Below are 26959 nucleotides of genomic sequence, written 5' to 3' on the forward strand. Positions count from 1 at the left end.
GCACTTTGGGAGGCTAAGGGAGGCAGATCATTTGATGCCAGGAGTTGGCAACCAGCCTGGCCAACACAGTGAGACCCCATCTCTACTAAAAATATGGAAATTAGGCAGGTAGGGTGGCACGCACCTGTAATCCCAGTTACTCGGGAGGCTGAGGCAGGAGAATCACTTGAACCCAGGAGGCAGAGGTTGCAGTGAGCCAAGATTGCACCACTGCACTCCAGCCTGGGCGATGGAGTGAGACTCTGTCTCAAAAATTAAAAAATAAATAAATAAAATGATAACTGTATTTGACTTACTACCTCATAGGGCAGCTATGAAGTAAAAAGAGGTGGTATAAATGAAAGACATAATAAATTAAAGCACTATTGAAATGTAAGTGATCATCACTGCTATTATTTTTATGTATATGTTGTCTGTCCAACCTGTTCAAAGATCCTTGGGTTTTTCCTTTTGTTCTACTGCCACAGCCCCTTCCTCATACTAGACACATAGCAGATCCTCAGTAAATGTTTATTTGTGAACTGATAGATGCACTCAATCTTGCCTGTGTTGTCAGAAGTAAAAAGAGAAGTATTTACATTTTGGTAGTCACTCCCTAGCCACTTCCTGCTCTCAACTCATTAAGCCTAAAAAACTAATAAAAATAAAAATAAAAATAAAAAAACAACTTGTTAAGTTTGTAGTCAGCCAAGACTCAGCCTTTTTCACTTGAACTGTTAAGCTAAGTCTTCCTTATCCTATGTTTGTGAAATTAATATTTTGAACATAAGCATGGGACTTTAAATGTATCCCTGGTTGGCCAGGTGCAGTTCATCACGCCTGTAATCGCAGCCCTTTGGGAGGCCAAGGCAGGTGGATCATGAGGTCAGGAGATCGAGACCATCCTGGCTAACACAGTGAAACCCTGTCTCTACTAAAAATACAAAAAATTAGCCGGGCAGGGTGGCATGCGCCTGTAGTCCCAGCTACTCGGGAGGCTGAGGCAGGAGAATGGCTTGAACCCAGGAGGTGGAGGTTGCAGTGAGCTGAGATTGCGCCACTGCACTCCAGCCTGGGTGACAGAGCAAGACTCCATCTCAATAAATATATATATATATATGTATTGTGTATATATATATATATATTATATATATAATATATATTATATATATAAATATATATTATATATTATATATATAAATATATATAATATATATATATAAATATATATTATATATATAAATATATATAATATATATATATAAATATATATTATATATATATAATATATATTATATATATATATATATAAATATATATTATATATATAATATATATATAAATATATATTATATATATAATATATATATAAATATATATATATTTCCCTGGTAAATTTCATTTATTTGTTAATTCTAACTTTGGAACCTATTGAGAGCTTTATGAATCCCAGTTCAGTCTTCCAAGGTATTAAATATCTCTTCTAGCTTTATTTAGTGGAAAATAGCATAAGCATGCCTTCTTTATCACAGATAAGAGGGTTGTCTAGGTCAGAGACAAGGACAAAGTGAAATGTTTTGTTTTGAACTAATCTGAAATGAGACATTCTTCTCCCTTGAGTACTATGCAGTGAGTGGATGAGCACACCTGGTTTACCAAGGTCATTCCATCTTTGTTCCCCAAACAGTTCCTTATTTATGTCATGGACCAGCCTTAGAATCAGAGCCAGTAGAATAGCCAGTGAAGGAAAAGGAGAAATATTGTAGAATTTGTTAGGTAAAGGTAATATTCTTCACCAAAAAAAAAAAAAAAAAAGCACAGCTAATAGTACCTCTCCCTTTTATCCTCAGTGAAGGCAAGAGAGTGAGGTGAAAGGGTAACAACATAGTTTGTTACCCAAGTGTTAAAAAACTTGGCAAGTGTGAGTGCTACCAAAGGCAGATGGACCCCAAGGCCATTCTAGCAATGAACGGAGGAAAACCTCAAGAAAGGAGCAGAAGGTGTGTTTAGAATCATGGGTTTTGGAATCAAGATGTTCAGTGGAATGTAAGGAAGAAGAAACACATTAGGATTGAGTCAGTCTGGTTTTGGTATTTGTAATTTCAGTAGAAAAATCTTTAACTTGCCTAGAGAGAAGTAATCTAGTGTTAATGGGCTGCTGACTCGGGCTTCTAACAAGAGCCTGACAGGGCAGATCCAGACTCAACCAATGTCTCCCTTCTGCTCTTGTCAGCACCCTTGTTTGAGTGCTGGGCTGGGGGAAGATTGGTGGGATATCACATAAGACAATGTCATAGAAATAGATTGGGGGTGGGGGCCTCCCATGGGCTCTGTTCACTTGGAAAAGTCTCCTATAGTCTCTTTGTATTTTGTTCTTATTTTATATCTAAGTTATACTTGTACATGATTTAAAGAGTTAAATGGCCTTATAAGGCTTCTCCTCATCCCCCCAACTCCCCAACCCCTGCCATACGGCTTGTTTTGAAATAGCAGTGCCCTGGCCTCCTCTCCTCACCGTTTTCAGCTCCTCAAAGGTAACCACTTTCAACTTCTCTTAATGGAACCTTCTGGCATTTACCTCTGTATCTCTAAATGACTTATCTCTAAAGGCTTATATGACTACATATTAATTTAAACATGTTTACATTATTTATGAACTTCTCACCAGAGAAGATGAGAATTTTATCTTTTTCACCATCACCAGTGCCATCCCTACCACATCCTCACTCATTCACATAGTATCTGCATGCTTCACTTTCTCTGTCCTCTCAATACACTTGTGTTGTAAAAAATTCAGTTAATTAAATAGTGTTGGCCGGGTGTGGTGGCTCACACCTGTAATCCCAGCACTTTGGGAGGCTGAGGCAGGTGGATCACAGTGGTCAGGAGCTCAAGACCAGCCTCGCTTGAGCTAAAAATACAAAATTACTAAATTTTTGTACTAAAAATACAAAAATTAGCCAGGCGTGGTGGCGGTGCCTGTAATCCCAGCTACTAGGGAGGCTGAGGCAGAGAATTGCTTGAACCCGGGGAGCGGAGGTTGCAGTGAGCTGAGATCACGCCACTGCACTCTGGCCTGGGAGTCAGAGCAAGACTCTGTCTCCAGAAAAAAAAAAAAAAAAAGTCAGTGTTTATTTTGCTGTGACTATGCAAATATTGTTCACAAATAAGCGAAGTAATGTACCCAAGTAAGCTGAGTAATGTTTCTCTCTTGCATAACTTTTTGTGTTTTTTGGACCTAATAGTTGTATTTTTCTATGTACTTAATATATTAACTCAACCTCCGCCCCAGTTGTCTACATCTCTTCTCAATACACTTGGTCACATCAGATATTTTTTCAATTTCATTTTCTTGAAGAAATCTCTCCTGGAGCCCCCTCACATGCTCCAATCTGGACTGGTTACTCTCTCAACCTGTTGCATACATAATTTTTGTCCTGGGAATTCTCTTCAGCCTTGTTCTCTCCTGTGTTAGATCCCCTGTTCCTGGATCCTTTGTGTTCCTCTTTTTTGATTTACTCCCTTGCTTTGGATAAACCCATTCTATCTTTTTTTTTTTTTTTTTTTTTTTTGGGACAGAGTCTCACTATGTTGCCCAGGCCAGAGTGTGCTGTGCTGGCGTGATCTCGGCTCACTGTAACCTCCGCCTCCCAGGTTCAAGTGATTCTTGTGCCTCAACCTGTAGCTGGAACTATAGGCATGCACTACTACGCTGGGCTAATTTTTGCATTTTTAGTAGAGACGGGGTTTCACAGTGTTGGCCAGGCTGGTCTCAAGCTCCTGGCCTGAAGTGATCCGTCTGCCCTGGCCTCCCAAATTGCTGGGATTAGAGGTGTGGGTCCCCGCGCCCAGCTGAGAAACTCCTTCTTTATTAGTCTTGTGAAAAAGGCATATTTTAAAGATATTCTCTTTGTTCTTGGTTTCCCAAAATTTCATGATGATGTGCTTTGGTATGGATCCATTTCCATCCATTATCAAAGACGTTTCCTAGTCCATTTCAATCTAGAAATGCTTTTCCTTCATTTCTGAGGATGTTTTTTGATTCATTGATGATTTCATCTTCCTCTTCCATTTTCTTTGTTCTCTCTCTTGAAACTTCAGAATTGATTCTCTATTTTTAAAAATTCCTATATTATTTTCCATGCCTTTTACTTTCGCTTGGCTTTCTAGATTCCCTGAACTTCATCTTACAAACCTTCTATTGAGTTGGGGTTTTTTTTGTTTTGTTTTTTGGGTTTTTTTTTGAGATGGAGTTTCGCTCTTGTCGCCCAGGCTGGAGTGCAGTGGCACGATCTCGGCTCACTGCAACCTCCGCCTCCCAGGTTCAAGTGATTCTCCTGTGTTAGCCTCCCGAGTAGCTGGGATTATAGATGCCCGCCAACTCGCCCGGCTAAGTTTTGTATTTTTAGTAGAGACGGGTTTCACCATGTTGGCCAGGCTGGTCTTGAACTCCTGACCTCAGATGATCCACCTGCCTCGGCCTCCCAAAGTGTTGGGATTACAGGCGTGAGCCACTGCACCCAGCCCTATTGAGTTTTTAAGACCTGTTATCATACTTTAATTTTCAAAGATTCTGCTAGAATGTTTCCTTTTTACTGTATCTTGTCTGCTTCCGTGGATGCAATATTTTCTGGGTTTTGTGTTTTGTTTTGTTTTGTTTTGTTTTTTAGAGGCAGGGTCTTGCTTTATTGCCCAGGCTGATCTTGAATTCCTAGCTTCAAGCAATCCTCTATCTAGCCTCAGCCTCCCAAGGTGCTGAGATTATAGGTGTGAGCCAAAACACCCAGCCTGCAATATTTTCTTATTCCTTTAAGAATATTAGTGATTAGTTGGGGAATATTTTTCTTTCCCTACAAAGTCTCTTGCCCTCCAAGTTTTTTCTGTCCTGTTTTCTGTTTTGGCAGATTTGTTTCTGCAGATAATGAATGATCCTTGGCTATCTGTTTATGTATAACAATGCGGCACCAAAAAGCCAGCTGGAGGCTCTGCACATGTGGTAGGCCACATTCAGTATGAGCACATCTCTGTCTTTCTGACTGGATGGTTTCTTAGAGTAATTCCCAATACTAGTATCACAGTTTTTTTGTTTATTTGTTTTGTTTTTGTTCTGAGACAGGATCTCGCTCTGTTGCCCAGGCCCCAGGCTGGAGTGTAGTGGCGTGATCACAGCTCACTGCAACCTCCACCTCCCGGGTTCAAGAGATTCTTGTGCCTCAGCCTCCCAAGTAGCTGGGGTTACAGGTCTGTGTCACCATGCTGGCTAGTTTTGTTTGTTTGTTTGTTTGTTTTGAGATGGAGTCTCGCACTGTTGCCAGGCTGGAGTGCAGTGGTGCAATCTCGGCTCACTGCAACCTCTGCTCCCAGGTTCAAGCGATTCTCCTACCTCAGCCTCTCGAATAGCTGGAACTACAAGTGCACACCACCACGCCCAGCTAATTTTTGTATTTTTAGAGACAGGGTTTCACCATGTTGGCCAGGATGGTCTCCATCTCTTGACCTCGTGATCCGCCCACCTTGGCCTCCCAAAGTGCTGGGATTACAGGTGTGAGCCACTGCGCCCAGCCTAGTTTTTGTATTTTTAATAGAGGTAGGGTTTCACCATGTTGCCCAGGCTTGTCTTGAACTCCTGGCCTCAAGTGATCTGCCTGCTTTGGCCTCCCCAAGTGCCCTAGGATTGTAGGCATGAGCCACTGCATCCTGCCTATATCATAGCTTTTTTTCTTTTAGGTTGTCAGAATCTGCAGAGAAGCTTCCTCCAATCTCCAGCCTGAGAGTTCAGGCCTGGTTACCAGCATTCTAGAAGCTGAAAGAGGAGAAGTTCTTGGAAGACTAAGAAGTCCAACATTCGGTATACAAATATTAGTCTTTAGCCTTTGCTCTTTTTTTCTATAATACCGTGTAGTTTCTGTCTCCTCAATGGACCCAGACTGATGCTATAACTCAGCCTTTAACTGATTCTGGTATTCCCCAGTCAAGAGATCCTTGATTTCACTCTTTCTGATGAATCGACCTCCAGTGTTTTACCTGGAGTCAGGAGAACTAACAATTTCTTCAACAATTATCCTATTCTTAGCCATACCTTCCCCTTTCTCCTCCCCTTCCAAAGGTAGCTGGGGCCACCAAATCTTGAACCTTTGTGGGTTCTTTGGTGTAAACTACTTTGCTTTTGGCTACCCCCCCTGCCTGCTGAAGCTTCAGCTTTCCAGGTTCTACTAAGACAGCTATTACTCATAATCTGTTTTCCACCTTCCAAAATTTTATTGTGGTCTCTTCCCCATTCTTTTATCCTTGTGGGATTATACCTCTCAAAAACCCTTTACTGTTATTTTACTATAGTTTGGGGAGGGAGCAAATGCATATGTTCAAAATGTCTTCTTTATCCTGAATCTCTCTCTCAGAACCTATTTATCCTGCACATATTTACTGGGTGCCTCATCAGGGTAGGTACTATTCAGATATTTGGATACATTAGGGAACAGAATAGAATATCCTTACACTTGTGGGGTTTACATTCTAGTGTGTGTACGCACAACAGAGGAACAGATTATAAAAATTAAATCTAAGTATGTAGATTAAAAAAAAATTTTTTTTGAAACAGAGTCTTTCTCTGTCGCCCAGGGTGGAGTACAGTGGTACAATCTTGGTTCACTGCAACCTCCGCCTCCCGGGTTCAAGGGATTCAAGTGATTCTTGTGCCTCAGCCTCCTGAGTAGCTGGGACTACAGGCATGCACCACCACACCCAGCTAATTTTTGTAGTTTTAATAGAGATGGGGTTTTGCCATGTTGCTCAGGCTGGCCTTGAACTCCTGGCCTCAGGTGATCCACCTGCCTCAGCCTCCTAAAGTGCTGGAATTAAGGCGTGAGCCACTGCGCACGGCCCAATATGTAGATTATATAGTAAGTATTAGATAGATAAGGTTTATTTATTTATTTATTTCTGAGACGGAGTCTCGCTCAGTTGCCCAGGCTGGAGAGCAGTGGCGCGACCTCAGCTCACTGCAACCTCTGCCTTCTGGGTTCAAGCAATTCTCCTGCCTTAGCCTCCTGAGTAGCTGGGATTACAGGTGCCGTCACCACACCCAGCTAATTTTTGTATTTTTAGTTGAGACAGGGTCTCATCATGTTGGCCAAGCTGGTTTCAAACTCCTGACCTCAGGTGATCCACCTGTCTCAGCCTCCCAAAGTGCTGGGATTACAGGCGTGAGCCACTGCGCCCAGCAGATAAGGTTTAAAAGCACTATGAAAAAAAGTGGGGCCAAGTGCTGTGGCTCATGCCTGTAATTTCAGTATTTTGGGAGGCTGATGTTGAAGGACTGCTTGAGGCCAGGAGTTAGGGACCAGCCTGAGTAACATAGCAAGACTCCATCTCTATTATAAAAAAACAGAAAGAGAGAGAGAAATGGTACAGCAGGAAATGCGGAATCAGGAGTAATGGGCAGGTGGTAGGCTGCAGTATTTAACAGAATGATCAGGCTGGGCGCAGTGGCTCATGTCTATAATCCCAGCACTTTGGGAGGCTGAGGCAGGCAGATCATTTGTGGTCAGTTCGAGACCAGCCTGGCCAACATGGCGAAACCCGTATCTACTAGTAATACAAAAATTAGCTGGGTATGGTGGCAGGTGCCTGTAATCCCAGCTGCTCGGGAGGCTGAGGCAGGAGAAGCACTGGAACCTGGGAGGTGGAGGTTGCAGTGAGCCGAGATCATGCCACAGCACTCCAGCCTGGGTGACAGAGTGAAACTGAGTCTCAATAATAATAATAATAATAATAATAATAATAATAGAAGGATCAAAGTAAGTATCATTGAAGAAGTAAAATTTGAGCAAAGATTTGAGGGAACTCCAACTGTAAATATATATATTTCTATTATTTTTTTTTTGTTTGTTTCTATTTTCAGTTTTCTTTAAAATACATATATTTCTGGCCAGGCGCCATGGCTCACCCCTGTAATCCCAGTGCTTTGAGAGGCCGAGGCAGGCGGATCATGAGGTCAGGAGTTCAAGGCCAGCCTGGCCAACATGGTGAAACCCCGTTTCTACTAAAAAAAAATATAAAAAATTAGCTGGACGTGTTGGCAGGCACCTGTAATCCCAGCTACCTGGGAGGCTGAGGCAGGAGAATCGCTTGACCCCGAGAGGTGGAGGTTGCAGTGAGCCGAGATTGTGCCATTGCATTCCAGCCTGGACAATAGAGCAAGACTCTATCTAAAAAAAAAAAAATTTTTTTTTTTTTAAAGAAGAAGGAAAAAATATATAACTTTTGTTTGTTTGTTTGTTTGTTTCTGAGACAGGGTCTCACTCTGTTATCCAGGCTGGAGTGCAGTGGCACCATCAGGGCTCACTGCAGCCTCCACCTCCCGGGCTCAAGTGATCTTCCCACCTCAACCCCCTGAGTAGCTGGGACTACAGGCGCATGCCACCACACCTGGTGAATTTTTTTTTTTAAGTAGAGATGGGGTTTTGCCATGTTGCCCAGGTTGGTCTTGAACTTCTGGACTCAAGCAATCCACCCACCTTGGCCTGCCAAAGTGCTGGAATTACAGGCATGAGCCACCACACACACCCATCTTTAAATGTTTTTTTTATTTTTTAATTTTAATTTTAATTTTTTTTGAGATGGAGTCTCACTCTGTTGCCCAGGCTGGAGTGCAGTGGTGCGATCTCGGTTCACTGCAAGCTCTGCCCCCCGGGTTCACACCATTCTCCTGCCTCAGCCTCCCAAGTGGCTGGGACTACAGGCGCCCACCACCATGCCCAGCTAATTTTTTTTTGTATTTTTAGTAGAGATGGGGTTTCACCATGTTAGCCAGGATGGTCTTGATCTCCTGTCCTCGTGATCCGCCCGCCTCGGCCTCTCAAAGTGCTGGGATTACAGGCGTGAGCCACCGCGCCCAGCCTTTTAAACGGTCTTTTTATATGTAGTGTAAATATTTTGTTGCATTGATGAATCTGTTGAACATTATACATCTTTATAAATGTTTTTTTTTAAAGCCAGTCAAATTTAGCGGTGAGGGTTTGTATACCACTTTAATGACACTAATGTTAATAAGTTCTGATAACCCACTACAATGGAACCAGCCTCTTTTTAAAATAATAATTTTTTAAATTTTTTGTAGAGTCGGGTTTCACTTTGTTGCCCAGGCTGGTCTCAAACTGCTGGCTTCAAGCGATCCTCTTGCATTGGTCTCCCAAAGTGCTGGGATTATAAGTGTGAGCCAGAGTGCCTGGTCTAAAAATGTTTTAAAACAGTTGGAGAGGCCGGGTGCAGTGGCTCATGCCTGTAATCCCAGCACTTTGGGAGGCCAAGGTGGGTGGATCACTTGAGGCCAGGAGTTCGAGACCAGCCTGGCCAAAATGGTGAAACCGTGTCTCTAGTAAAAATACAAAAAAAGTTTAGCCGGGCATTGTGGCACATGCCTGTAATCCCAGCTACTCGGGAGGCTGAGGTGGGAGAATCGCTTGAACCCAGAAGGTGGAGATTGCAGTGAGCCGAGATCGCGCCACTGCACTGCAGCCTGGTTGACAGAGTGAGACCCTGTCCCAAAAAAAAAAAAAAAAAAAAAAGCCAGGCGCGGCGGCTTATGCCTGTAATCCTGGCACTTTGGGAGGCCGAGGTGGGCGGATCACAAGGTCAAGAGTTTGAGACCAGCCTGGCCAACATGATGAAACCCCATCTCTACCAAAAATACAAAAAATTAACCAGGTGTGGTGGCATGCACCTGTAATCCCAGCTACTCGGGAGGCTGAGACAGGAGAATTGCTTGAACCTGGGAGGCAGAAGTTGTAGTGAGCCAAGATCGTGCCACTGCACTCCAGTCTGGGCAACAGAGCAAGACTTTGTCTCAAACAAACAAACAAACAAACAAAAACAACAGTTGGAGAAATTTATTTGGCAGACTGGAGGAGGCCAGTCGGGCTGAGGACAATCCTGATTCCTTCCTGCCATATCAACAACTGGCAAAGAGTATCTTCAACTCCATGGATTTTTATTTTGCCTACTGATACATTCAATTACAAGGACATTTTATTTTATTTATTTATTTATTTATTTATTTTTGAAACGGAGTCTCGCTCTGTTGCCCAGGCTAGAGTGCAGTGGCGTGATCTTGGCTCACTGCAACCTCCATCTCCTGAGTTCAAGCAATTCTTCTGCCTCAGCCTCCCGAGTAGCTGGGATTATAGGCGCATTTCACCAGGCGTGGCTAATTTTTGTATTTTTAGTAGAGATGGGGTTTTGCCATGTTTGCCAGGCTGGTCTCGAACTCCTGACCTCAGGTGATCTTTTTGCCTCGGCCTTCCAAAGTGCTGGGATTACAGGTATGAGCCACTGCGCCCGGCCCAAAGATATTTTAAAGCAAATATAATTCTAACTCAAAACCTCCAAGCCCAAGCCCCTTACATTTAGCCCTTATTCATAGATTTCAAACAAATTTAATTAAATTTGTCCTTCTAACTTGTCTAATGTGAGTACTAGGTGAATTGTGAATATATAGAATCTACTTTCTTTTTATATTTTTAATTTTTCTTTAGTTTTTATATTTTTTCATTCATTTATTTATTTTTTTTATTTCTAGTTTATTTATGACACTTGTTAAAGAATTGCCTTCTCTCCAGTTTGATAGATTGAGAGATTCAGACCAAGGGCCTCTTGCCCTCTTTTTGCCTCTTCACTACCAGACTAATTTGGGTGAGGGAGTCAGGGGAAAGTGCAAGCCTGGAACCTTCTATGTTAATAATATTATTTTTGCATACTATGTATATAATACGAAAGACCCATATACCCTCCACCCAGTTTAACAGAATCAAGGCCCTTATGTAAACTTCTCTGATTACATCTCCTTCCCTACTGTCCTAAATTTGGTATTCATCTTGCCCAGGTATTTCTTTTTTCTTTTTTTTTTTTGATATGGGATCTTGCTCTGTCACCCAGGCTGGAGTGCAGTGGCACGATCTCTACTCACTGCAACCTCTGCCTCCTGGGTTCAAGCAATTCTCCTGCCTCAGCCTCCCGAGTAGCTGGGATTACAGGTGCCCGCCACCACACCTGGCTAATTTTTGTATTTTTAGTAGAGACAGGGTTTCACCATGTTGGCCAGACTGGTCTCAAACTCCTGACCTCAGGTGATCCCCCTGCCTCAGCCTCCCAAAGTGCTGGGATTACAGGCGTGAGCCACCATGCCCGGCCAGGCATTTCTTTACATACACACATATATCTTTTTATTTATTTATTTTTTTGAGACACTGTCTCACTCTGTGGCCCAGTCTGAAGTGCAGTGGTACTATCTCAGCTCACTACAACCTCTGCCTCCCAAGTTCAAGTAATTGTCATGCCTCAGCCTCCCAAGTAGCTGAGACTACAGGTGCATGCCACCGCACCTGGCTAATTTTTGTATTTTTTGGTAGAGATGGGGTTTCACCATGTTTGGCCAGGCTGGTCTCAAATTCTTGACCTCAAGTGATCCGCCTGCCTCAGCCTCCCAAAGTGTTGAGATTACAGGCGTGAGCCAATGGGCCTGGCCTTTATATTTGTATCTTTATAAATACATAAATATATAATATATATATAATTCCTAAATAATACATAGTACTGTTTGCCAGTATTTTAACCTTTATACAAAGATAAGAGGGGCTGGGTGTGGTGGCTCACGCCTGTAATCCCAGCACTTTGGGAAGCCAAGGCAGTTAGATCACCTGAGGTCAGGAGTTCCAGTCCAGCCTGGCTAACATGGTGAAAACCTGTCTCTACTAAAAATACAAAAATTAGCCAGGCGTGGTGGCGGGCACCTGTAGTCCTAGCTACTCAGGAAGCTGAGGCAAGAGAATTGCTTGAACCTGGGAGGCGGGGGTTTCAGTGAGCCGAGATCGCACCACTGCACTCCAGCCTGGGTAACAGAGCCAGACTCCGTCTCAAAAAAAAAAAAAAAAAAGAAAAAGAGGGATTCTCCTGCAGTCTTGGGTTTTTTTTCCTTCACTCAATATTATACTTATATATTTACCCACATTGATATATGTATCTCTAGTTATTCATCTGTTCTGTTCATGGACATTGAATTTATTTCTAGCTTTTTGCTATAAATATTTTGTATCTGTCTCCTTTGTATACATGTGCAAGAGTCTCCCCAGAATTGAAATTTCTGGGCCACAGGATATGAGCATTAGACTTTATTAGATACTGATAAATAGTTCTCCAAAATGGTTGTGCCAACTTAACAGTCTCATCAGCAGTGTATGAGTTTCTACTCCTCCACTTCTTCACCAACACTTGATATTATCAGACCTACTTTCCAACCTACTTTTGTAGCTTTAATTCCTTTTCCGCATGAATCTTTGATTCCAGCCATATTGTAGTACTTGCTCCCCCTTGAACATTCTATAATTGATTCCCCTACTCCCTCAAGTATTTATTGAGTAGCTATACATGTCAGAAGCCCTGCTAAGTGCTAGGAAAACAAAGATGAAAGCACACAGTTCTTGCCCTAAAGGAGTTTATAATTTCTTGGAGTGACAGGCAAACAACAGTTATGATAAATTAATAACTGTTCCAATGAAGGTGCTTACCAACTACAGAAAGCAAGAAGGCAGAAGGAATCTATCTCCATTTGGAACAGCTAAGGAAAAAGGGGAGAGGGTCAGAGAAGACTTCACAGAGGAGGAAGTTTGACCATGTTTTCCCCCATATAGTTACCTCTGCCTGGATGATCCTTCCCTCTGCTTTTGCCCTATTCGTGCCAGCTCAAAGGCTGGCTCCCTACATACTGTCCCAATCACTCCAGGAAAGTACTTTGCACTTTTCTTATATCCTGTCTTACATAATATCCTGGATATTTATACATGCATATCTTACTTCCTCTACTAAATTATAACCTTAATGGAAGATGTTGCCCTCTTATATGCCTGTATATCTCCCATAAAGGCCAGGCATGGTGGCTCACACCTATAATCCCAGCACTTTGGGAGACTGAGGTGGGAGGATCACTTGAGGCCAGGGGTCAGAGACCAGCCTGGGAAACATAATGAGATACCCATCTCGACAAAAAATTTAAAAATTAGCCAGATGTGGTGGTGTGCAGCTGTAGTCCTAGCTATTCAGGAGGTTGAGGCAGGAGGATCACTTGAGCCCAAGGGCTCAAGGATGCAGTAAGCTATGACCACAGTGCTGCACTCCAGCCTGGGCAATAGACCAAGACTCTGTCTCTAAAAATTAAATTAAAACAAAACAATAAGCCAGGTGCACTGGCTCATACCTGTAATCCCAGCACTTGGGAGGCTAAGGCAGACGGATCACCTGAGTCAGGAGTTTGCGACCAACCTAGCCAACATGGTGAAACCCCGTCTCTACTAAAAACACAAAAATTGGCTGGGCGTGGTGGTGTGCGCCTGTAATCCCAGCTACTCAGGAAGCTGAGGCGGGAGAATCACTTGAACTCATGAGGCAGAAGTTGCAGTGAGCCTAGGTCATGCCACTGCACTCCAGCCTGGGCAACAGAGTGAGACTCCATCTCAAAAAATAAAAATAGAAACAATATCTCCCATACAGCTTAGAATACTGATGACACACAGTGTGTATTCATTCAGTAATTACTTGTAGAATGAAAGATGAAAACAAACAAGGGAGGGCTACATCATTGGTTCCCATTCTCCCAGATGCTTGACCCTTCAAACATTTTAAGCAATTGCTAATTTGGGCTGCTATTTACTATTGCCAATGTAACAGGAAGACTTTAAGAAAACAACTCTTTTAAAAGTCATCTACGCTATTCATTTGGCACAAGAAAACATGTTATGTAACATTATAAAATCTAGCCAATAGGCCTGGCGGGTTGGCTCATGCTTGTAATCCCAGCACTTTGGGAAGCCAAGGCGGGCATATTACTTAAGGTCAGGAGTTCAAGACCAGCCTGGCCAACATAGAGAAACCCCGTCTCTAATAAAAATACAAAAATTAGCTGGGCGTGATGGCATGCACCTGTAGTCCAAGCTACGGGGGAGGCTAAGGCAGGAGAATCGCTTAAACCCAGGAGGCAGAGGTTTGCAGTGAGCCCAGATCGCGCCACTGCATTCCAGCCTGGGCCACAGAGTGAGACTCCATCACACACACACAAATACACATACACACACACACACAATTTAGTCAATCTTGAGGGCTTGCTCTAGTATTTCTGTTTCCTGCTTCTTTAACAGACTCTACATTCCCATTTTAAAAGATCTTGCCAACATTAATTAATTAGCACTCTATCATCAGCAGAAGGTAAAATATTGCATATTTATCTGGTATATAGAGAAAAGAGGTAGGAAGCAATTGAGGACTTGGAAGCCGGTAGTTCATACACTCCTTCTATAATGAGTCTTCTCCTTTCTAACAGCAGAGGTTAATAAAATGTTATCTGATTTGAGCTTTATTTTTTGAGGCAGGGTCTTACTCTGCTTACTCTGTTGCCTGGGCTAGAGTGCGTGACCATGGCTCACTGCAGTCTCGACCTCCCGGGCTCAAGCGATCCTCTCCATCCTCCTGGCTCAGCTTCCCAAAAAGCTGGGCTGCATGCCAGTTTGCCAGGCTAATTAAAAAAACTTTTTTTCTGTAGAGATGGGATATCCCTGTGTTGCCCAGACTGGTCTTGAACTCCTGGGCTCAAGCAATCCTCATGCCTTGGCCTCCCTAAGTGCTGGGATTACAGGTGTGAGCCACTGTACCTGACCTGTTTTGAGCTTTTTAACATAAACAATGTCTTAATTTTAAAAAAGATTTTAGTAAATGAGCTCAAGTTACTTATCAGAGTTACAGGAAAAGTGTCATAGGCTTTACTTAGACTTTGGGAGTACGGTTGAGAGCACAGAAGCTGATCTAGGGAGTTAGCAGTTGACACAGCAATTTAATTAATACTTTTTATTGAATGCCTGCTACATGTCAGACAATTTTCTAAACTGAGCTCCCACCCCATGCTGAAATGGAGTTGGATTCTGCTCCAGGCCTGAAGGAAACAGGGTTTTTTTCATAGACTTTTATACATATCTACTTAATGACATTATCTATATCAGAAAGCTATGTAAAGTTAGGTGAAAATATTTTCTTTCTTTCTTTCTTTTTTGTGACAGAGTCTCGCTCTGTTGCCCAGACTGGAGTGCAGTGGCGTGATCTGGGCTCACTCCAATCTCTGCCACCCAGGTTCAAGTGATTCTCCTGCCTCAGCCTCCAGAGTATCTGAGATTATAGACATGCACCACCATGCCTGGCTAATTTTTTTGTATTTTTAGTAGAGACAGGGTTTTGCCACATTGGCCAGGCTAGTCTCAAACTCCTAACCTCAAGTGATTCACCCACCTTGGCCTTCCAAAGTGCTAGGATTACAGGCGTGAGCCACCATGCCCGGCCAATCCCTTGTGTTTAAAGCTAGCCTGCAACCTTCCCAGATTTAAAGTTGGCAAAGAGACCAGACACCAAGGACATCCCTTAGATTCTTTGTTGCCACCTGGTCACACCAGTGACCTAAACATATCTCATCTGTGGAAGCTGGGTTTGGACTAAAAATCTAACAGGTGTACCTGAGAAGCCCTCACAAAGAGGTGCAATAGCAAATAGTGATCTCTCATTAAGGAAAAAAGAGACAAGTATTTGCGTATCCTAGTAACAATCTTTTGATTTCCTTCAGGAGAGAAATTCCATTTTCATCTAGCCTTGGGATTCAGATGAAGGATTCTAGGGGAAAAAAGATTCTCTTAATGAATACTCTGCAATAATAACTGCAATTATTTATTTATTTATTTTTGAGACAGAGTCTCGCTCTGTCGCCCAGGCTGGAGTGTAGTGGAGTGATCTCAGCTTACTGCAACCTCTGCCTTTCGGATTGAAGCAATTCTCCTGCTTCAGCTTCGTGAGTAGCTGGGATTGCAGGTGCCCGCCACCACACCCGGCTAATTTTTGTATTTTTAGTAGAGATGGGGTTTCACCATGTTGGCCAGGCTGGTCTTGAACTCCTGACCTAAAGTGATCTGCCCATCTCGGCCTCCCAAAGTGCTGGGATTACAGGTGTGAACCACTGCACCCGGCCACAACTGCAATTTAAAAAATTTTCCTTAAACATTTCACAGAAAAGCTCTTTTTGCAAGGATTTAATTACCACAAGGGTCAGGAGGAAATGCACAGGAATTTACTCATTTTACTCTCAGGTTGAGGACCACTATACACTATCTATGAATGTGTTTCCAAACTTCAAGATGAGGATGATACCTTCCTCAGTTACTGGAATTCTATGAAGAAAGCGAACCCATTCATGGACACTTTATTCAATGAGGGACTTTATAAAGATGTTGGGTGGGATAAGGAGGATAGTGAGTCTCCCCAGCCAGGTAGCCAGGTGTAGGCTCTGAGACTCAGTAGTGACAGGCTGGTGCAGGCCAGGGGCAGGGGCAGAGTGACAGCTTATAGAAGACTAAATGGCATCTGCCTCTGTTCCCGCCAGTAGCTCTTCCTTTTCATTTTGTGAGACAGAAACTTCTCTGTCAGAGCTCTGTGCCTTCATCCCACTCCACCCTCTGTTTGGGAAGAAATAGACACCAGACCCCTCATAGTCCTGTTCTTGGTGTAACACTCAAGCGCTTGCCTTCAATTATCTTTGGCTTCAGAAATCTATTTCTGGCTGGGTGCGGTGGCTCACAGCTGTAATCCCAGTACTTTGGGAGGCCAAGGTGGGTGGATCATCTTAGGTCAGGAGTTTGAGACCATCCTGACCAACATGGTGAAACCCCGTCTCTACTAAAAATACAAAAATTAGCCAGGCATGGTGGCAGGTGCCTGTAATCCCAGTTACTCAGGAGGCTGAGGCTGGAGAATCACTTGAACCTGGGAGGCAGAGGTTGCAGTGAGCTGAGATTGCACCATTGCACTCCAGCCTGGGCAACAGGAGTGAAACTCCATCTCAAAAAAAAAAAAAAAAAAGGGTGGAGCCAAGATGGCCAAATACGAACAGCTCCAGTCTACAGCTCCCAGCATGAGCAATGCAGAAGACGGGTGATTTCTGCATTTCCAACTGAGGTACCAGATTCATCTCACTGGGGAGTGTTGGACAGTGGGTGCAGGACAGTGGGTGCAGTGCACCGAGCGTGAGCCGAAGCAGGGCAAGGCATCGCCTCACCCAGGAAGCACAAGGGGTCAGGGAATTCCCTTTCCTAGTCAAAGAAAGGGGTGACAGACGGCATCTGGAAAATCGGGTCACACCCACCCTAATACTGCACTTTTCCAATGGTCTTTGCAGATGGCACACCAGGAGATTATATCCCGCACCTGGCTCAGAGGATCCTACGCCCATGGAGCCTCGCTCATTGGTGGCACAGCAGTCTAAGATCAAACTGCAAGGCGGCAGCGAGGCTGGGGGCAGGGCGCCCACCATTGCTAAGGCTTGAGTAGGTAAACAAAGCAGCCGGGAAGCTCGAACTGGGTGGAGCCCACCCCAGCTCAAGGAGGCCTGCCTGCCTCTGTAGACTCCACCTCTGGGGGCAGGGCATAGCCAAACAAAGACAGCTGAAACCTCTGCAGACTTAAATGTCCCTATCTGACAGCTTTGAAGAGAGTAGTGGTTCTCCCAGCACGCAGCTTGAGATCTGAGAATGGACAGACTGCCTCCTCAAGTGGGTCCCTGACCCACAAGTAGCCTAACTGGGAGGCAACCCCCAGTAGGGGCAGACTGACACCTCACACGGCCAGGTACTCCTCTGAGACAAAACTTCCACAGGAACAATCAGGCAGCAACATTTGCTGTTCACCAATATCTGCTGTTCTGCAGCTTCTGCTGCTGATACCCAGGCAAACAGGGTCTGGAGTGGACCACCAGCAAACTCCAACAGACCTGCAGCTGAGGGTCCTGACTGTTAGAAGGAAAACTAACTAACAGATAGGACATCCACACCAAAACCCCATCTGTACGTCACCATCATCAAAGACCAAAGGTAGATAAAATCACAAAGATGGGGAAAAAACAGAGCAGAAAAACTGGAAACTCTAAAAATCAGAGTGCCTCTCCTTCTCCAAAGGAATGCAGCTCCTCACCAGCAGCGGAACAAAGCTGGATGGAGAATGACTTTGACGAGTTGAGAGAAGAAGGCTTCAGATGATCAAACTAGTCCGAGCTAAAGGAGGAAGTTCGAACCCATGGCAAAGAAGTTAAAAACCTTGAAAAAAAATTAGATGAATGGCTAACTAGAATAACCAATGCAGAGAAGTCCCTAAAGGACCTGATGGAGCTGAAAACCACGGCACAAGAACTACCTGACGAATGCACAAGTCTCAGTAGCCGATTCGATCAACTGGAAGAAAGGGTATCAGTGATGGAAGATCAAATGAATGAAATGAAGTGAAAAGAGAAGTTTAGAGAAAAAAGAATAAAAAGAAATGAACAAAGCCTCCAAGAAATATGGGACTATGTGAAAAGACCAAATCTACATCTGACTGGTGAACCTGAAAGTGATGGGGAGAATGGAACCAAGTTGGAAAACACTCTGCAGGATATTATCCAGGAGAACTTCCCCAATCTAGCAAGGCAGGCCAACATTCAAATTAAGGAAATACAGAGAACACCACAAAGATACTCCTTGAGAAGAGCAACTCCAAGACACATAATTGTCAGATTCACCAAAGTTGAAATGAAGGAAAAAATGTTAAAGGCAGGCAGAGAGAAAGGTCGGGTTACCCACAAAGGGAAGCCCATCAGACTAACAGCTGATCTCTTGGCAGAAACTCTACAAGCCAGAAGACAGTGGGGGCCAATATTCAACATTCTTAAAGAAAAGAATTTTCAACCCAGAATTTCATATCCAGCCAAACTAAGCTTCATAAGTGAAGGAGAAATAAAATCCTTTACAGACAAGCAAATGCTGAGAGATTTTGTCACCACCAGGCCTGCCCTAAAAGAGCTCCTGAATGAAGCACTAAACATGGAAAGGAACAACCAGTACCAGCCACTGCAAAAACATGTCAAATGGTAAAGACCATTGAGGCTAGGAAGAAACTGCATCAACTAACGAGCAAAATAACCAGCTAACATCATAATGACAGGATCAAATTCACACATAACAATATTAACCTTAAACATAAATGGGCTAAATGCTCCAATTAAAAGACTCAGACTGGCAAATTGAATAAAGAGTCAAGACCCATCAGTGTGCTGTATTCAGGAAACCCATCTCACGTGCAGAGACACACATAGGCTCAAAATAAAGGGATGGAGGAAGATCTACCAAGCAAATGGAAAACAAAAAAAGGCAGGGGTTGCAATCCCAGTCTCTGACAAAGCAGACTTTAAACCAACAAAGATCAAAAGAGACAAAGAAGGCCATTACATAATGGTAAAGGGATCAATTCAACAAGAAGAGCTAACTATCCTAAATATATATGCACCCAACACAGGAGCACCCAGATTCATAAAGCAAGTCCTTAGAGACCTACAAAGAGACTTAGACTCCCACACAATAATAATGGGAGACTTTAACACCCCACTGTCAACATTAGACAGATCAACGAGACAGAAAGTTAACAAGGATACCCAGGAATTGAACACAGCTCTGCACCAAGCATACCTAATAGACATCTACAGAACTCTCCACCCCAAATCAACAGAATATACATTCTTTTCAGCACCACACCACACCTATTCCAAAACTGACCACATAGTTGGAAGTAAAGCACTCCTCAGCAAATGTAAAAGAACAGAAATTATAACAAACTGTCTCTCAGACCACAGTGCAATCAAACTAGAACTCAGGATTAAGAAACTCACTCAAAACCGCTCAACTACATGGAAACTGAACAACCTGCTCCTGAATGACTACTGGGTATATAACAAAATGAAGGCAGAAATAAAGATGTTATTTGAAACCAATGAGAACAAAGACACAACATACCAGAATCTCTGGGACACATTCAAAGCAGTGTGTAGACGGAAATTTATAGCGCTAAATGCCCACAAGAGAAAGCAGGAAAGATCTAAAATTGACACCCTAACATCACAATTAAAAGAACTAGAGAAGCAAGAGCAAACACATTCAAAAGCTGGCAGAAGGCAAGAAATAACTAAGATCAGAGCAGAACTGAAGGAAATAGAGACACAAAAAACCCTTCAAAAAATCAATGAATCCAGGAGCTGGTTTTTTGAAAAGATCAACAAAATTGATAGACCACTAGCAAGACTAATAAAGAAGAAAAGAGAGAAGAATCAAATAGACACAATAAAAAATGATAGAGGGGATATCACTACTGATCCCACAGAAATACAAACTACCATCAGAGAATACTATAAACACCTCTATGCAAATAAACTAGAAAATCTAGAAGAAATGGATAAATTCCTTGACACATACACCCTCCCAAGACTAAACCAGGAAGAAGTGGAATCTCTGAATAGACCAATAACAGGCTCTGAAATTGAGGCAATAATTAATAGCTTACCAACCAAAAAAAGTTCAGGACCAGATGGATTCACAGCCAAATTCTACCAGAGATACAAGGAGGAGCTGGTACCATTCCTTCTGAAACTATTCCAATCAATAGAAAAAGAGGGAATCCTCCCTAACTCATTTTATGAGGACAGCATCATCCTGATACCAAAGCCTGGTAGAGACACAACAAAAAAAGAGAATTTTAGACCAATATCCCTGATGAACATCGATGCAAAAATCCTCAACAAAATACTGGCAAACCAAATCCAGCAGCACATCAAAAAGCTTATCCACCATGATCAAGTGGGCTTCATCGCTGGGATGCAAGGCTGGTTCAAGATACGCAAATCAATAAATATAATCCATCATATAAACAGAACCAACGACAAAAACTACATGATTATCTCAATAGATGCAGAAAAGACCTTTGACAAAATTCAACAGCCCTTCATGCTAAAAACTCTCAATAAATTAGGTATTGATGGGACATATCTCAAAATAATAAGAGCTATCTATGACAAACCCACAGCCAATATCATACTGAATGGAGAAAAACTGGAAGCATTCCTTTTGAAAACTGGCACAAGACAGGGATGCCCTCTCTCAACACCCCTATTCAACATAGTGTTGGAAGTTCTGGCCAGGGCAATCAGGCAGGAGAAGGAAATAAAGGTATTCAATTAGGAAAAGAGGAAGTCAAATTGGCCCTGTTTGCAGATGACATGATTGTATATCTAGAAAACCCCATTGTCTCAGCCCAAAATCTCCTTAAGCTGATAGGCAACTTCAGCAAAGTCTCAGGATACAAAATCAATGTGCGAAAATCACAAGCATTCCTATACACCAATAACAGACAAACAGAGAGCCAAATCATGAGTGAACTCCCATTCACAATTGCTTCAAAGAGAATAAAATACCTAGGAACCCAACTTACAAGGGAAATGAAGGACCTCTTCAAGGAGAACTACAAACCACTGCTCAATGACATAAAAGAGGATACAAACAAATGGAAGAAAATTCCATGCTCATGAGTAGGAAGAATCAATATTGTGAAAATGGTCATACTGCCCAAGGTAATTTATAGATTCAATGCCATCCCCATCAAGCTACCATGACTTTCTTCACAGAATTGGAAAAAACGACTTTAAAGTTCATATGGAACCAAAAAAGGGGCCGGATTACCAAGTCAATCCTAAGCCAAAAGCACAAAGCTGGAGGCATCATGCTACCTGACTTCAAACTATACTACAAGTCTACAGTAACCAAAACAGCATGGCACTGGTACCAAAACAGAGATATAGATCAATGGAACAGAACAGAGCCCTCAGCAATAATGCCACATATCTACAACCATGTGATCTTTGACAAACCTGACAAAAACAAGAAATGGGGAAAGGATTCCCTATTTAATAAAAGGTGCTGGGAAAACTGGCTAGCCATATGGAGAAAGCTGAAACTGGATCCCTTCCTTACATCTTATACAAAAATTAATTGAAGATGGATTAAAGACTTAAATGTTAGACCTAAAACCATAAAAACCCTAGAAGAAAACCTAGGCAACACTATTTAGGACAAAGGCATGGGCGAGGACTTCATGTCTAAAACACCAAAAGCAATGGCAACAAAAGCCAAAATTGACAAATGGGATCTAATTAAACTAAAGAGCTTCTGCACACCAAAAGAAACTACCATCAGAGTGAACAGGCAACCTACAGAATGGGAGAAAATTTTTGCTATCTACTTATGTGACAAAGGGCTAATATCCAGAATCTACAATGAACTCAAACAAATTTACAAGAAAAAAACAAAAAACCCCATCAACAAGTGGGCGAAGGATATGAACAGACACTTCTGAAAAGAAGACATTTACACAGCCAAAAGACACATGACAAAATGCTCATCATCACTGGCCATCAGAGAAATGCAAATCAAAACCACAATGAGATACCATCTCACACCAGTTAGAATGGTGATCATTAAAAAGTCAGGAAACAACAGGTGCTGGAGAGGATGTGGAGAAATAGGAACACTTCTACACTGTTGGTGGGACTGTAAACTAGTTCAACCATTGTGGAAGTCAGTGTGGCAATTCCTCAGGGATCTAGAACTAGAAATACCATTTGACTCAGCCATCCCATTACTGGGTATATACCCAAAGGATTATAAATCATGCTGCTATAAAGACACATGCACACGTATGTTTATTGCAGCACTATTCACAATAGCAAAGACTTGGAACCAACCCAAATGTCCAACAATGATAGATTGGACTAAGAAAATGTGGCACATATACACCATGGAATATTATGCAGCCATAAAAAATCATGAGTTCATGTCCTTTGTAGGGACATGGATGAAGCTGGAAACCATTATTCTCAGCAAACTATTGCAAGGACAAAAAACCAAACACCACATGTTCTCACTCATAGGTGGGAATTGAACAATGAGAACACATGGACACAGGAAAGGGAACATCACACACCTGGGCCTGTTGTGGGGTGGGGGGAGGGTGGAGGGGTAGCATTAGGAGAAATACCTAATGTAAATGATGAGTTAATGGGTGCAGCACACCATCATGGCACATGTATACATATGTAACAAACCTGCATGTTATGCACATGTACCCTAGAACTTAAAGTATAATAATAATAATAAAAAAGAAATCTCTATTTCTTTATCCCCAGCCTGGTAATTAATAATTCAATAAAAGGAAAATATATTGGTCAAGCTTTTTGTGAAGTCAGTAAAAGGCATACTTTCCAACCTTTTGTATTCATCCAAACAAAGCTAATGCACTTTAAAAAATCCTATACTTGTTTTTTTTCAGACCATCTCGCTCTGTCGCCCAGGCTGGAGTGCAGTGGTGCAACCTCGGCTTACTGCAACCTCCACCTCCTGGGTTCAAGTGACTCTCATGCCTCAGCCTCCTGAGTAGCTGGGATTACAGGCGCCTGCCACCATGCCAGGTTTATGTTTGTATTTTTAGTAGAGACAGGGTTTCACTATGTTGGCCAGGCTGGTCTCAAACTCCTGACCTCAAGTGATCCGCCCGCCTCAACCTCTCAAAGTGTTGGGATTACAGATATGAGCCACTGCGTCCGGCCTAAAAATCCTATATTTGCAATCTATGTGACCACAACTGATTTAAACCCAGATGAAGATAAGGTATCAAAATAAACCTCAGGCAGACTGAGCTGTGCCACAATTTTAACACTAACTGATGAAGGCAGGATGCTTCTCCTGCTCAGCTGAGCATCCTTTCTCCCAAACTCAAAAAACTAAAATCCTGGAATCTTAGAACTGGAAGTGACCCTTGTCTTTGTGACTGTCCTCGAGCTCTGCTACCCATGAGTTTTGCCTCCAAAATTGTCCCTTTTATATGAAGTAGGACTCTGCGCAGCCAGAATTTTTTGTGTTACCTCTTTGTAATCAGATAGGGCACAACTGGCTGAGATTGTGGTCAGTATGTGGGTGTGGCTGGAAAAAAATACCCTCTGTGACCAATAGTTCTTTCTTCACTGTACACAGCTTTCATACTGTTTCTCATGAATAAAACATATTCACATGACATTTTGTACTTTTCCTTCATTATTCGGTTTATGCAGATAGCCATTTCCTTTGGATAGTAAGAGAAGTGTCAGCTCTGTGTGGTAAATGATTGAGAAAAAAAGAGTCATGAAGAAGCTACAGAACTTGCTTAAGAGCACGTGGTGGGACCCTCTTAGAAATGGGAAGAAAAGGCAGGGAAGAAAAGGCCTGAGGTCAGGAGTTCAAGACCAGCCTGGACAACATGGTGAAACCCTGTCTCTACTAAAAATACAAAAAAAATTCTTTTTTTGGGCGTGGTGGCATGTGCCTGTAACCCCAGCTACTCGGGAGGCTGAGGTACGAGAATCACTTGAACCCAGGAGGCAGAGGTTACAGTGAGATCGTGCCATTGCACCCCAGCCTAGGCGATGAGTAAACTCCATCTCAAAAAAGCAAAACAAACCAAAACAAAACAAAAAAAGAAATGGGAAGAAAGCAAAAGTCCTGGCCAGGCATGGTAGGTCACACCTATAATACCAGCACTTTGAAGGACTGAGGCAGGAGGATCACTTGAGCACAGGAATTCAAGACCAGCCTGGGCAACATAGAGAGACCCCATCTCTAAATACATAAAACTTTTTTTTTTTTTTTTTTTTTTTTTTTTGAGATAGAGTCTTGCTTTTGTTGCCCAGGATGGAGTGCAGTGGCGTGATCTCGGCTCACTGCAACCTCTGCCTCCCAGGTTCAAGCGATTCTCCTGTCTCAGCCTCTCGAGTACCTGGGACTACAGGCACACACCACCATGCCCAGCTATTTTTTTTATTTTTAGTAGAGATGAGGTTTCACCACACTGGCCAGGATGGTCTCGATCTCTTGATCTCGTGATCCTCCCGCCTCGGCCTCCCAAACTGCTGGGATTACAGGTGTGAGCCACCGCACCCAGCCCATAAAACATTTTTTAAAAACAAAAGCAAGAAAGAAAAAAGCAAAAGTCCTGGACTCTGGGTCTATAAACTAATTTGCTTTCTTCCTAAAAAGTCTGTTTACGTTCCAAGACAGAAGAAATTCCCAATAGCTTTCTTTTTGTGGAGCAAATAAATGGAAGATGGAAGGAGGGAAGACAGGAGAAAAAGAAAGCAGGGAGGAAAGGAGAGACAGAATCAGATTATTTTCAATTCAGACTTTTCACAAAAATACAAATTTTGGCCAAATTTTGAAAATATCAAGCATCTGCCGAGCATGGTGGCTCATACCTGTAATCTCAGCCCTTTGGGAGGCTGAGGCGGACTGATCACCTGAGGTCAGGAGTTCAAGACCAGCCTGGGCAACATGGTGAAACCCCATCTCTACTAAAAATACAAAAATTAGCTGGGCTGTGGTGGCACGCACCTGTAATCCCAGCTATTCAGGAGGCTGAGGCAGGAGAATCGCTTGAACTCGGGAGGCAAAGGTTGCAGTGAGCCGAGATCACATCACTGCACTCCAGCCTGGGTGACTCAAGGAAAGCCTGTCTCAAAAAAAAAAAAAAAAAAAAAAAAGACATGAAAATATGAAGCATCAGTAAATTGAACATGATACCTTCGTTTTTGTAGACCAAAGTGAATCACTTGGTAGATCACGCAGCAGTTCTGATCAATCTGGATAGAGTTGAGATAATGACATGCCCATCCTTAAATGCGAAAGAGAGTGATGTCTCATTTAACCAGGTGGTGCCATCTCCAGTCACTGACCTTCTCTAAAGTGACTGCTTGGCACATACTGGTTGTTTCCATGGCCGAATTATTCCTATGCCAACTTGACTTATGAAATGCTTATGAGAAGTATAACAAATATTGTAAAGGCGGGGCACAGAGGCTCACTCCTGTAATCCCAGCACTTTGGGAGGCTGAGGTGGGTGGATCACTTGAGGTCAAGAGTTCGAGACCAGCCGGACAAACATGGTGAAACCCCGGCTCTACTGAAAATACAAAAAATTAGCTGGGTGTGGTGGTGGGCACCTATAATCCCAGCTACTCGGGAGCAGAGGCAGGAGGGTTGCTTGAACCTGGGAGGTGGAGGTCGCAGTGAGGCAAGATTGTGCCACCGCACTCTAGCCTGGGCGACACAGCGAGGCTCCATCTCAAAAAAAAAAAAAAAAAAAAAATTGTAACGAAAGGCACAGACAGGTCAAGTGGGCTTTTTAAATTACACTTTCCTAATGTTTCTTTTCATGATAATAAGGTAGAAAACAAAGGTCGTCATGAGGATTTTCAAACCACCATTTGCAGGAGCACAAAAGAACAAAGATGTGTTTAAATATTTAAAATTTTCAAATCGAGCTAAGAAACAGTTAAATAAAATAAGAGAAAGATATATTCTTTCCCTTTCCCTTGACACATATGCCTTCATAACCTAGAAGGCTGGATTTGGGTTTAGAATTCTCAAGTTCCTGAGAGTCCCACACCAGAATGTGGTGGTGTGGGATGAGCTGGCCCCAGCACCAGCCTCCAGACCCCTTCACTCTCTGCCCCAGCTCTGTCCACGCCAGGAGAGTTCTGATGCTCATTCATGTGAACTCTGCAGGTCCCATGTTTAAGTCTCATTCCACAACAATCAAGCAGCCACCCCCTTGGGTCTAGTGAGGTGTGCACAGGGGGTACAGTACATCCTTGGGAGGACAGGCCCAGGGAAGAGGTCCACGCAGGCTCTGGAAGTGGATCTGGGGACATTTGGGCAAGATATTTTGGGGTTCCAAGTTCCTAGTCTTTTGTGTGTATGTGTGCGTGTGTGTGACGGAGTCTTGCTCTGTCACCCAGGCTGAATGGAGTGCAGTGGCGCAATTTCGTCTCACTGCAACCTCTGCCTCCCAGGTTCAAGCGATTCTCCTGCCTCAGCCTCCCAAGTGGCTGAGATTACAGGCCTGTGCCACCACACCCAGCTAATTTTTGTATTTTTAGTACAGATGGGGTTTCAGCATGTTGGCCAAGCTGGTCTTGAACTGCTGACGTCAGGTGATCCATCCACCTCGGCCTCCCAAAGGGCTGGTA

The 26959-nt window shown here is 43.0% G+C and overlaps 1 protein-coding gene across 5 annotated transcripts in view; it reads left to right on the forward strand.

Moving 5' to 3' along the window:
• The window catches only part of LOC100988373 (LINE-1 retrotransposable element ORF2 protein), a 42762-nt gene extending 15970 nt beyond the window's left edge, over positions 1–26792 (forward strand). For all 5 annotated transcript variants that reach the window (XM_055093283.2, XM_055093284.2, XM_055093281.2 and 2 more), the window contains 2 exons: positions 5707–5827; positions 17231–26792. In XM_055093283.2, the coding sequence (XP_054949258.1) occupies positions 19314–21089 (1776 nt within the window). In that variant the 5' untranslated portion in view covers positions 5707–5827; positions 17231–19313 and the 3' untranslated portion in view covers positions 21090–26792. The remainder of the gene's footprint in view (positions 1–5706; positions 5828–17230) is intronic.
• Positions 26793–26959: the final 167 nt, after the last annotated feature.

This window comes from Pan paniscus, chromosome 8 (assembly GCF_029289425.2).
Source record: "Pan paniscus chromosome 8, NHGRI_mPanPan1-v2.0_pri, whole genome shotgun sequence".
Lineage (NCBI taxonomy): Eukaryota > Metazoa > Chordata > Mammalia > Primates > Hominidae > Pan > Pan paniscus.